This window comes from Adiantum capillus-veneris, chromosome 7, assembly GCF_014529385.1.
Source record: "Adiantum capillus-veneris isolate H3 chromosome 7, ASM1452938v2, whole genome shotgun sequence".
Taxonomy (NCBI): Eukaryota; Viridiplantae; Streptophyta; class Polypodiopsida; order Polypodiales; family Pteridaceae; genus Adiantum; species Adiantum capillus-veneris.
In genome coordinates this window covers 130158572-130170616 of record NC_140937.1, presented here as the reverse complement: position 1 = coordinate 130170616, position 12045 = coordinate 130158572, and the positions used below count along the sequence as shown (strand labels likewise).

General features: G+C 43.8%; 1 protein-coding gene across 1 annotated transcript; it reads left to right on the top strand.

The window, feature by feature from the left end:
- The first annotated feature begins 3917 nt into the window (after window positions 1–3917).
- Window positions 3918–5155, top strand: LOC147454622 (uncharacterized). The gene has a single exon (XM_086517385.1). The coding sequence runs from the start codon at window positions 3958–3960 to the stop codon at window positions 4846–4848; it is 891 nt and encodes a 296-aa protein (XP_086373511.1). The 5' UTR covers window positions 3918–3957; the 3' UTR covers window positions 4849–5155.
- The last annotated feature ends 6890 nt before the right edge of the window (window positions 5156–12045 follow it).

Genomic DNA, 12045 nt, shown 5'->3' with positions numbered 1-12045 from the left:
ATGAAGAAAGCATGCCCAAGGAGAAGGCAAGTCCCTAGAGTAAATAGAAACGTGCAACCTATGAGGATGGGTTACAATTGAAAGTATTCTTTTGGAATTACAATGGATACCCATAGAACAGTGGGGTGGCATAGATGAACTAACAAGAAAAACCGATGTTGTACTTCTTATTGAAACTTGGGAGCATGATGCACAAAGGATTAATGTGTTGGAGGATTACAATGTACATTCATTGATGTAGTCAAATAATCGCACGCAACAAAGAGGGCAAGGAGGGGTAGCCTATATGATTAAGAAAGGATTGGAAGATTTTGTATCGATTGTGAAAGATGACAAGCACAAACGTTATGTATGACTGAAAATTATGACACAAAAAAGCACCCATTTTTGTAGCCCGTTGCTACATTTTTAATTACGATTCTCTCTTTTATGCTTGCATGGATAGAGATAGGTCATTTGTTGATATAGAGGAGGACATTTATTATTTTAAAGGCCAAGATGATGGTATTGTCTTTGTGGATATGAATGACTACACAAAAAACATTGCAACATGATACTCAACAATTTGATATGCCATACATCTGGAGGAAGTTCACTTGTATGATGGTACTTCAATGAATGAGAAAGAGCCGGATCACTATGGAAAGTTTCTTTCACACATGTGCAATTGCACGTGTATGGACGTTGCCTATGGTGTATCTTTATGGAGTGGAACTTATGGATTTACATGTAGAAAATACAATGATGACATTTTCTGTTTGCAAAGAGAGTTTGAGAGCAAGAGGAAGTGGTTTCTAAAGAATAAGAATGAAGGGCTTGTGGGTGCTTAACTGTTGGGTGTTGAATATCAAGAGCTTTATTTTCCTTGGTCATCATCAAAATTGTGGAAAGATCTTCCTCTCAGGTCCTTACTTAACTACATTGGCTATCTACTTAATAAGACTTATTTTCAAAATTTTAGCAATAATTATTGTTTGAAGGAAGTTTTGGTTGTTCTAGAGTGTGTACATAGTCTAAGAGTTCATTCCGACTGTTTCCCTTCAGTTTCAAAAGTTTGACCTGAGGCACTCTTTGAGAGCTACTTTTGAGGGTGTTAAGGCAAGATTTTGGGAAAGTATTGTATGTAGGAAATGTACCCCTTAAAACAAGAGAAAAGATTGATACTTTAGTATTTGCAGATTCCTTGTTCCTAATTCTTGTCGAAGCCCATATATTAAGGAAAAGTAAGAAATGTTCTATAAATCCTTTGCATTGGTCTTATCTATAATAGTGAAGAATATGAATTCACTAAGGTGCAAGTGAATAGTTTCTCTAGCATGAGCATCAAGCTCCTCCCACTGATCATCAATGTATGCATTCTCTTTGCGCTCTTTCAACGGCACTGCAAGACCCTTAATGATCAACACGTCTAACATGCATTGTTTCCAAATTGTGAAGTTTATGCCATCAAACTTCTTGATGCAATATGCATCGTTCTCAGAAGAAGCAGCCATAGTTGCCAAGAGCAAATACAAGAGAATCAAACTTTGGATTTATGCAAAAATTTTGCAAAAATTCTGGCAAAGCATCTTTTGCACGAAGAAAAAAATCTTAATGAAAACTCAGAAATATATCAAGCAAAAGAATATAAAATGGGCATAAATTGCAAATCTTAGTGACAAGTGACTGCCAACATGGCATCAAAGAACCTATAACCCTCTATACATAGCCTATGGCAAGGATACCGAAATAGGGAGCTCCAACAACTTGTATCACCAAAGGTATTTCAACATTCGAGAATATCCGAGCTCAATAAATCCTCACATAGGATCATGCAAAAGGCGAAGCAGAAACAAGACACTAACCACCGTGTCTTCAAAAGGGCTCTTCTATTCTGAGTCTCAGAAACGGCCAGGAAACTACCCAAAAAATGGATCTACACGGTGTATAGTAGGTAGTGTCCACAACTTAATGTACATGAGTAAAGAACCATGCAAAAACAAGTAGCAAAAATTGATTCAAGCAATTGATCAAATCCCTATGGGAATATCTACTTTGAAAAGAGCTCAATGCTACCAAAAGTTCCTGTGAGAACACTATGCGTGTATCTAAGAAACCTTAATCCCTGTGTCCAAAGTGGCTAACAATATGGAGAAACTCAAGATCAATGATCTCTCAATGAGAACCCACGTGTATACGTGAGAGCCAACAAATGCATATGGCAATATAAACCGCTCTCAACACGCATAGAGAGCACAATACACCTATGTATGGAAAAGTAGCTATCCCTCGCAAATAAACTCCACCTGTAAATTCATTGCCAACATCTACACCTCGACCAGAATGGAGACCTTGGTAAAAAATCCAATGCTAACACCACCTGTGGTACCTTAGAGCAATGTGCTCGAGAAAGCAGTATCTCGGGAGACTCTATGAGAGCGAAAAGTACACTCCCGCCGCAAGACTACACCGCAGTCACTATCTTGTTAACGTCGGAGAGCATGTTTGCATGTCAAAACAGAAATCAGGGGTGTCGATACGAAAAATACCTCCAAGTGTGATGTCGATGCCATATGCTGATTTTTGGAGGTAAATAGTTGATGGTAAGGACCCGAGGGATGCCAAAGATCAACGGGATGTCTCTCTCTACTCTGATCGTTGTGTAATATCAAGCTTACACAAAGTTCTAATTCTCTATGCACACAACATTAATCAACCCAGGCCTTAGTTTTCCGAGTAGAGGGAGCTCACACGAATGCAGAAGGGTGATGAGTCGCCATCGCCATAGCTTTGATACCACATGTGAGTGCGTTCAGAGCACGTGTGTGGTGAGTACGGGAAGGAGAAGACAAACACAAATGTGGTGGAGCGTAAGATGAGAAGAATAGTCATCCACTCCTTATTGTTCTATTAAACCAATAAGTGAATTATGTTAGTGATGGGTTAGTGAGTGTCCTTCCTAGTTGGCTTGAAACCCCAACACTTATGCCTCCTTAGGGTAATAGACCTTTACTCATTTCAAACCCAATACATTCAACACTACCTTGAAATATCCTAAACGCCCGTACTTAAAGACTAGTTTTGCACATTTCAAAATCCTTCAAAAGTAATTTTTGAATATTTATAAATTTTTTAGATTTTTAAAGCTTAAATTAAGTTCCCTTTTTCTTTATGAAAATGTCTTATACATCTTGTACACCATTTTCATTGGAAATGTATGCTTAATTATTATCATTTATAAAATTCTTTATCATTTGAGGTGGTTGGACAAGAGCAACATAGTGCTTTTTTCATTCAAATAAGAATGATTATGCCTCATGTAAAATTATCGTGTTGAAATAACTTTACAAAAACTTAACCTCAAAAAAATCTCTTTAAGGGATCCTTGGCATTTAAACAAAGTTTGATTTCACTTGTATCCTTGTAACCCCCTTGGAACTTGTTTCACATGGGTGTCCTCCGGGTACCTGAAAATAAGGACAAAAGTGCTTAAAAATAACATACTACAAGGATGATGTGGGGGTGTGTATACATGTGTATGAGGGATGAGGGGGATGGAGCTCTATGCCGAATGGATGTGAAACTATATACTCAAGGGAGTATAACCATGATATGCAAAAGACTCGTTGGCTAGCTCCATCTAGTACCAACTTGGGGGTGTATGGTATGCATAGGTCGATGGGGAGTGAAGCGTCCTCATAGTATAGTAGCAACATACGAGAAAGGCCACTCTATCTACCTCTATCTGGTCTGCTCATGTTGTTGTTGAATCTTCAGGTTTGCCCCTCCAAATGTCAATGGGTGGAATTGAGTAGCTCCATGAAAGAAGTTTGTGAGCTATTGTCGCCCTCCACTAGTGGGTGTGGGTGAATGGAGGAGTCTCTCTATTTCTTCCAATAGAGGGAGAGAAAGAGAGAGAGACCTCAAAGATGTAGCAAGGAGTTTTGAACTCAAGACGCGCTGGGAGACAGAGCCAAAATGAGGAGTGTGCCATTGCATTCCCTCGCTGGGTTGCGATTGGAGGGGAAGAGAGTGGCCTTCACCAGCCCTTCCTTGTACGCCTCGCGCCTTCAGCGTCTTCTGCTGCAGGAGGGCGCTATCACTCTCTCATGCCCATCCATATTCGTCGAGGCCACTCCTCAAAACCGTGAAGCCCTTCAGAATTGCCTTTGCAGAAGTTCTCCATTGCCCTTTTCCGGTATAGCCTTCACTTCCCGCGCCGGTATTAAAGCTGTAGCAGAAGTTTTGTCACGTCTCTTTGCAGAAGAAGACAATGGAAACCCTAGCGCATCCCGTGTTTTGGAAGATGGCTTCTTTGTCTCAGCACTCGGCCGAGATGCAGAGCTGCTTCTCGAACTGGACATGTTCGGAGCAAGCAGAGAGTGTGTCAGAGTCATTGTTCCCTCCATAGCCACACCCCAGGCTATGGTTGAAGAGATTGGGGATGGCTATGGAAGACGTATCCTCTGCCCGGTTCCTCATGTGGAAGGCCTTGAAGAGCCGCCTGTTGTGCCGGAGTTTCTCGAAGCTCTTGCCGCAAGGGGCTGGCAGCCATATCGTCTAGATGCGTACAGCACCAGATGGGCTGGTGCAGAATGTGCAAGACCATTGCTTCCCCTGGGAAAATTAGATGCATTGATTTTCACGAGCACCGCAGAAGTGGAGGGTTTTTTAAAGAGCTTGAGGGCGTTGGGCATCACAAGGATCAGGACTGCAGGGAAGCCCATTCTGGCAGCACATGGTCCTGTCACAGCCACCGGGGCAGCTCGTCTTGGCATTGAAATTAATGTGGTGAGCAAAGATTTCAGTAGTTTTGATGGCATTATGGATGAATTGGAGCTTTACTGGAGATCTAGCTCCAAACATTAAGGGAATGTGTGGGTGCCGTGCCAGATCTTATGATTTGTGAAGCAGATTGATTGACACAGAGATATGGATGCTCATGGCAAAGTTTGAGTAATGGGCTGGCTCCTAGTTTTCCAAGGGACCATGCTGCTACCTGCATCCATCAACAGAGAAGAATGCATGACTAGTCGGTTGTTGGTATAACAGCCTTATGTAGCAGGCATCCAACAGTTGTTATGTGATGCCCTAGCATGCCCTTTCAACTATTGTACGCAGGTAGTTTTTTGTAATCTGGTCTGCAATTCTTAATTATGTTCGGCATTGGGTGTGATTAGCGTGTTCTCCTAACTTTTAATTGAAGAAAGAATTGATGAACGGGATTTTTGAAACCTTGTCTTTTCATCCTTTGTCAGCTAAGTTGTGTAGTTAGTGAGTAAGTGTGTGTGTGTGTGTGTGTGTGTGTGAGAGAGAGAGAGAGAGAGAGAGAGAGAGAGAGCATTTTCTCATTTATTGGCTAACTTCATCAAATTTGCATCTGGCTAGTTGAGATAGGGCAAGGTCTTACCCGATGTTTTCGAACCTATACTCCCATAGGTTCTTGCACACCTAATTGTGCAGGGATTTGAAAACGATGTGATTTCTATACATTGATAAATTATGACTCATATTTGGCTGAGCCACATTCACATTTGACAGGCTGCGCAACAATCTACATAGAGGAATTGAACCATCCACCTCACTAAAAGTTTCCAACCTAGAAGCTTAGCATCTTCGTGGATAGTATTCAAAAGAAAATGTTGGCAAAAGGCAGTGATACAATCTTACAGGCTGAAGTTAGTGATACAATTTTGCTGCCATATTTATGTGCTTCGGTATAGAGCAACAAATTCCGATACTGAATGCATCAATATTTACAAATGTTGAAGAGGCACTGCTGCCTGGTGGTTGCTAAAGCTTGTATTTCACCTTGAATCTTTCTTGTCTCACTTTGAATTGAAACCTGACTTGATTGAACTGCTTTCGGTTGTTGCTAGTTGGCGGTTGAATGCTAAAGCATGCCATGTAGAACAAGGTCAGTAAATTGCTAATCAAGAATTATTGGGGAATGATGACGTGCTTGGCATTGCTTTCGATCACATGTATGCAAATTTCACATTTTCACAAACCATGCGTCTCTTGCTACTACAACATAAACCCAAAAGGGAGAGATCTAGAACCTTTGAATTGTCTTCAGTACCCTAGAGTTTGAGTGTCTTGCCCATATTAGACATACCATACAATACATTCAGACCAAAGACAACTTTGAGTGGAAGCTTGGTGTTGTGACTCCCAAGTGCACTATACTTGGCATACACACCTATCAAAATTTTACCTAACTCTTATAAATATAATCACGTATTTTACTACCTCGGCACAAATCCTTCTTTGCTCATGCTTTCAGTGAGGTCACAAAGAAAATGATTGTTTTTGAGTCCATGTCTAAGAACCCAGGAGACTGCTTGGGAGATCCACCTCCCTACCACCCTATATATAGACCATAAGACTAATAGCCCTGGTCCATTTGGATCCTCAGTCCGCATTCCATGATGTCTGTGTCCTTGGCCTTACATTACTCTTCCCTTGGAGAAGTGTTTTCGTTTTCGAAAACAAAAGTGGGAAACTTTTTCTTCAAAACACTAATGTTTTCATCTTTCCACTTGACTAAGCTTGTCGACGCATATGATGGCGAGTCCGCAAATCATGGTAGTCTAAGATGTGCTCAGGTTCATGTGGTTTAACAAGAGGTTCAATAAAATCAACCAAAATCTATTGGTCAATGACATTGTTGTCCCCATATAAGTGTTTGCGTAAACGTTTACATGAAACACCGGATGGATATGAGAGTACACAAATACTAAGAGTTTATAGGCACGATCATCCAACCCGCTTGAGTATCTTGAAAGATCCACAGTATCTCAAAGACAATTTAGTTGTTGGTCCAGTCTTCAGACTTTGTAAATGTTCTGACACACGCAAAAAGATCTCTTCCTCTTCCGTGAAAGTAACTTGTGGACGTTTCTTATCAGCATACTTCTTATACCGATCCTGTGCTTATTGTACATTTTGACGAGCCAGTTTCAGCATTTTCGTATGGTCTTGGAGAAAATCCTTTATTTGTTGAAGCTTTTCAGTTGCCAACCTCACCGTAACCGGTGACCTAGGTTGAAAACCATACATGCATGAAAGGACTAAATCCAATCGTAATATTCTTAGCACTATTGTAAGCAAACTTGAGAATAGGAAGATAGTCTTTCCAATCATATGGTTTCTTGCTAATGTATGCTCTTAGCATATTCTCTAGTACTTGATTGACTCTTTCAGTCTGATCATCCGTTTCAGGGTGATCTGCAGTACTGAGGTTGAGTTGTGTACCTAATCGTTTAAACACAACCCTCCAAAAGTGACTGTTAAAATTGGGATCATGATCACTCACTATGTTACTTGGCAATCCATACAAACAGTACAGATTCTCCACAAATAACTTAGCTAGCTCTGGAGTCTTAATGGTTGACTTAATTGGAATAAACTTGCATAGTTTAGTCAACCAGTTTACGACGACCCATACTGAGTCATGACCTCGTATAGTAATTGGTAAACCCACAATGAAATCCATGGAGATACATTCCCATTTTTCATTGGGAATCTCCGAAGGATGTAAGAGTCCTCTTGTCTTCAGACGCTCTGCTTTATTTACTTGCTATTTCTGGCAATGCAAGACATAGTCTTGAATAGAACCATATAAATCTTGGAGTAAAATTGTCGTTGTACGAGAGTAAAAGTTTTCTTAATGCCTGGGTGCCTTAGGCTTTCGTGACATTCATATAGAATTTGGTGCGGTACACATTTGTATTTTTCAACAAATTATCCACCTCTTTTTGGGTGAGAGAGTGCAGAAAATCCGAAGGGGACCCTGTCCCTGATCGAAGCCTTACTCCTACATATGTGTACCAGCAGAGCCCTTGGCCTGCTATTGCATATATTGCACTACTAAGTTTGATCATTTAGTAACATTGTCATTCAAACTTGCAATTTTTTTCTCCATCATAGACATACATGTTTGCGTGGCATGAAACTCTTGTATATCAAGCAGTTTATAGCTATCATCCAATCCTTGTGTCATGCGAATACCCTCCATGAGTGTATCTGATCCTGTTGCAACATCAAGTGGATTTGGCATAGAGTGCTCGAAATCAAATGTATAATGTATGTTAATGTCCAAACCCATGGCGGTGTGTGTTGTGCTAGCGAGAGAATAGAAGATACCTTATCTTCAACGTGGTCGGATGATAACAATTTGAAACTACCTCGATTGGCCATGCCAAGTAGAAATCACTAGTAGATGTTGTCGAGGTCGAACAACAAGCTGTAACCTTCATTAGAGCTCCTTGAAGCCATACCGAAAGTCGTAGCCTTCAATAAAGCGCCTTGATGTTGTCTGAACTTAATACCCTTGTCGGAGAAGATCGTGGCGTGTCCAATCGGCTCACCAAACCAAAAAAATATCACCTCTTTAGTGTCGGCAATGTGAAAATTTTGAGTGTAAATCCCTTCGCTTATCGATTATGCTGAAAATCGATAAGTAGGGCTTCTTGGCGTGTGTAATAATTGACTTGAATCTGATGGAAGGCCTAAGAATTCTTTGGATATATTGCGTTCCCTCGATCCCAAGGCCGCTTACACTTCTTTAGTGCCGGTAATACGGATGTCTCATGACCAAGGTAATGGGGAACAAGATTTTGGGGGGGGGGGGGGGGGGGGGGGGGGGGGGGGCTCCCTTGGGTATTTTAACCCTAAAGTGCTCAAAAAAAGAATGCCCTTCTTGACTATGGTGATGGGCTGCAACGACAACACGAGGAGAATGAGAGAGAGAGAGAGAGAGAGAGAGAGAGAGAGAGAGAGAGAGAGAGAGAGAGAGAGAGAGATGTGTTGGCATGTTTCCCTTATGCCCTTGAGGGGTTCTGCTCCCCTTGGCCCTACGCTCCCAGTAGAGACCCCACCTGCGTGGTTTGGCGGAGGTCGAGCGCTCCCTCCTTGCCCTAAGCAGCCTTGCACGTGCAGCCTTTGTCGCTTAGCAAGTGCTCTTGCACACGGCCATCATCTTCCCTAGAATTGCATGAGCATGCAGAAACCAAAAGTGGTAGAGATAACCACGCCTCTTTCCCGAAAAGCAATTGATAGCCGATTTTTGGAAATCAAGAAAAAAAAAGAAAAAAAGGTTTATCTTTCCTCTGCGCGAAGCACAACAACACCACCAGAGGGCTCGACAATTCCCCGGTCAATTGGTGAGCCACAAATTCTCGTTTTTTTTCCTACCCCCACCACGGCCCATCCGGCCCAGCTCTGGCGGCACCCCTGGCCATGGCCCGTCACTATCCATCATTAGCCCCAGCTTTCAAAACTGTGGCCGCAAGAACCAACCCCAATCAGGGAAGAGCACAAAACCGAAAAAAACAATAAAAACATTGCTTTTAACATTCACCACCCCCTTCTACGCTTGGCCACAACGGGCCACCACCAGTTTGGCCACACTTCCCTCCATTATCACTAGAAGATAGAGGTCTCTCTCTCGCTTGCTAGGCTCCGCCAATCCACCATCTCTCTCTCTTATCTCTGCTCCTGTGTCACCTAGGCCAAAAGGGGCGCATAAAACAAGTCCTTGCCTGTCTTTCTTCCACTGGCGGGCCGCCATGCATGGACAAGAGTTCTCTCTCTCTCTCTCTCTCTCTCTCTCTCTTATTATTTATACACACACACACTTTCACATTTTTTTATTTCCTCTCTCTCTCTCTCTCTCTCTCTCTCTTTTACCTCTCGCTCGTCCATACTCCACCAGTGGGCCGCCATACTCACCCCTCCCTCTTCCCTCTCGTCCACACTCCCTCGACCTCACTCTCCCCTCCCTCTCTCCCCTCTTGTTTTCTTCCCACCGGCGGGCCACCGTGCACTCTCTCTCTCTCTCTCTCTCTCTCTCTCTCTCTCTCTCTCTCTCTCTCTATCTATCTATCTATCTCTCTCTCTCACTATCTCTCCCTCACTTGATTTTCTCTCTGTGTGTGTGTGTGTGTGTGTGTGAGCGGCCCCGCGGGCGCATGGAGTAGAATCTCTCTCTCTCTCTCTCTCAATTCGCCCACACATACCCTCTCTCTCTCCCTTCCCTCTCACTCACTCACACACGCTCTCTCTCTCTCTCTCTCTCTCTCTCTCTCTCTCTCTCTCTCTCTCTCACTCTCTTATGCACACACACCCACACACCACCCTCATCCCCTTCTCTGGCGGACCGCCACCCTAACCCCACCGTTGACCACAAACCGCCCCCCCCCCCCCCCCCCCCCCCCCTCTCGCTCTCTGTCGGCTTGGCCACGTGAGCCCGCGAGCCCATCTCGCCCCCTCGCACTCTCGGCCCATGCGGGTGCAGCTCAGAGCTGTTCTCTCCCTCTCTCTTATTCCACCCCCCCACCCCACACACACACACACACAAACACACACGCCCTCACACACTCCCTCTTTGGCTCGCTCACCATCTCTCTCCCTCTCTCTCGCGCTCTTTCGGACAGGCCCATGCGGGCACAGCTCAGAGCCTCTCTCCTCTCTCTCTCTCTCTCTCTCTCTCTCTCTCTCTCTCTCAATACACACACACCCCCCCTTACACACACACACACACACACACACACATAGGCACACACACACACACACACTCTCCCCTCCCCTCTCCCAGAACCCACTCCCTCTCTCTCTCTCTCTCTCATTCTCGTTTTCTCTCTCTCTCTTTCCCTGCATAGAGCACCATTATATATATATATATATATATATATATATGTAAATATAAATCTTATTATGCTATTGTTCACACACACACTCTTGCCGCCGAACACACACACTTACACACACTCACACAACCCCACATACGCACGCACATATTAAAAAAAAACACACGCACACCATACGCACACATCAAAGAAAAAGAAAACCGAAGAATCGACGTCATCAACAAAAAGAAGAAGAGGCCAAGTCGTGCGCCGCCGACACCGAAACAAGAAAAGACGTCAAAGGCATGCCTCGGCCGGCCCCGAAAATGACGAAGGTGCTACATCGACGCACCAGCTAAGCCCGCCGTTCACCGGCATCTCATCCATGACTTCCTCTTCAGTAAAATCCGTATTGTTGTCATCATTTTTCCCAGCTTCAAACCAAATCTTGTAAAAAATCCATTTGTAAATTATCACCTCTCTCTAGGTGATGGCCACAAAGGCCCACCTAGGAGTTTTCATTTTTAAAATCCCCACAACAAAGCAAGGGTCAACCATCCAGGACCCACCGCCTTGCTTTATCTCCTCTGATTAGAGCTCTAAACCTAATCAGATTACCCTAACCTAAAGCAGCCAACACCTATAAAAAGGAACTGAGAGGTCGCTATTAGGGGGTCGGCAATTTCACCGGGGGGGGGTCAGTACTTGGTAGCATTTTGGTGGGAGGGATTGGCAACACTTGCATCAAGAGAGAGGGGATTTACTGTAGCATTCTGGGAATGAGCACTATGTGAAGAAGCCATGTCTACACCTCGACTCCAATGGTCGCCACACACACACTCACGCTAGCAACATCTTTGTGTCTGTGAGTCACCTATAGAGAACGCACTATTAGGCTCACTATCTCTCCCTCTATCTCTCTATCACCATGGTTACCACCTCGTCGGAAATAAGGTTGGTGTAAATATAGCATGAAAATAGTTTTCCCTCACACCCCGAGGGTTTTCATCACCTGCGTCATTCTCTCTCTCTCTCTCTCTCTCTCTCTCTCTCTCTCTCTCTCTCTCTCTCTCTCTCGTGTAGAGTTTGTGTTATTTCCAATCACCGTTGCTCACGTCCTAGCCGCTCAAAGGTAGGTGGTGCCGCTATTCGCTTCATCGTGGCCGGCTCGGCGTGCATCGGCTCCTGGTGTTTGAGGCCGTCGGGGTCCATGTCGCACTTTGCGCTCATCACAACCTTGCTCTTGATACCAATCTAAGAACCTAGGAGACTGCTTAAGTCTGTATTCCAAGCTGTCCAGGCCCTTGGCCTAGCTAGGTCCGCGACCCCCTTGGCCTTACACCACCATGCCTATGTTCAACCATGTCAACTTCTCACAGTAATGTGTGTCTTCAAAGGTGCAAGTATAGGTGTTTACATTCTGAATTCTTTTTGC

What these genes read in the sequence shown, in the direction of transcription:
- LOC147454622 (XM_086517385.1), top strand. Translation starts at nt 3,958, where the DNA reads ATGAGGAGTGTGCCATTGCATTCCCTCGCTGGGTTGCGATTGGAGGGG.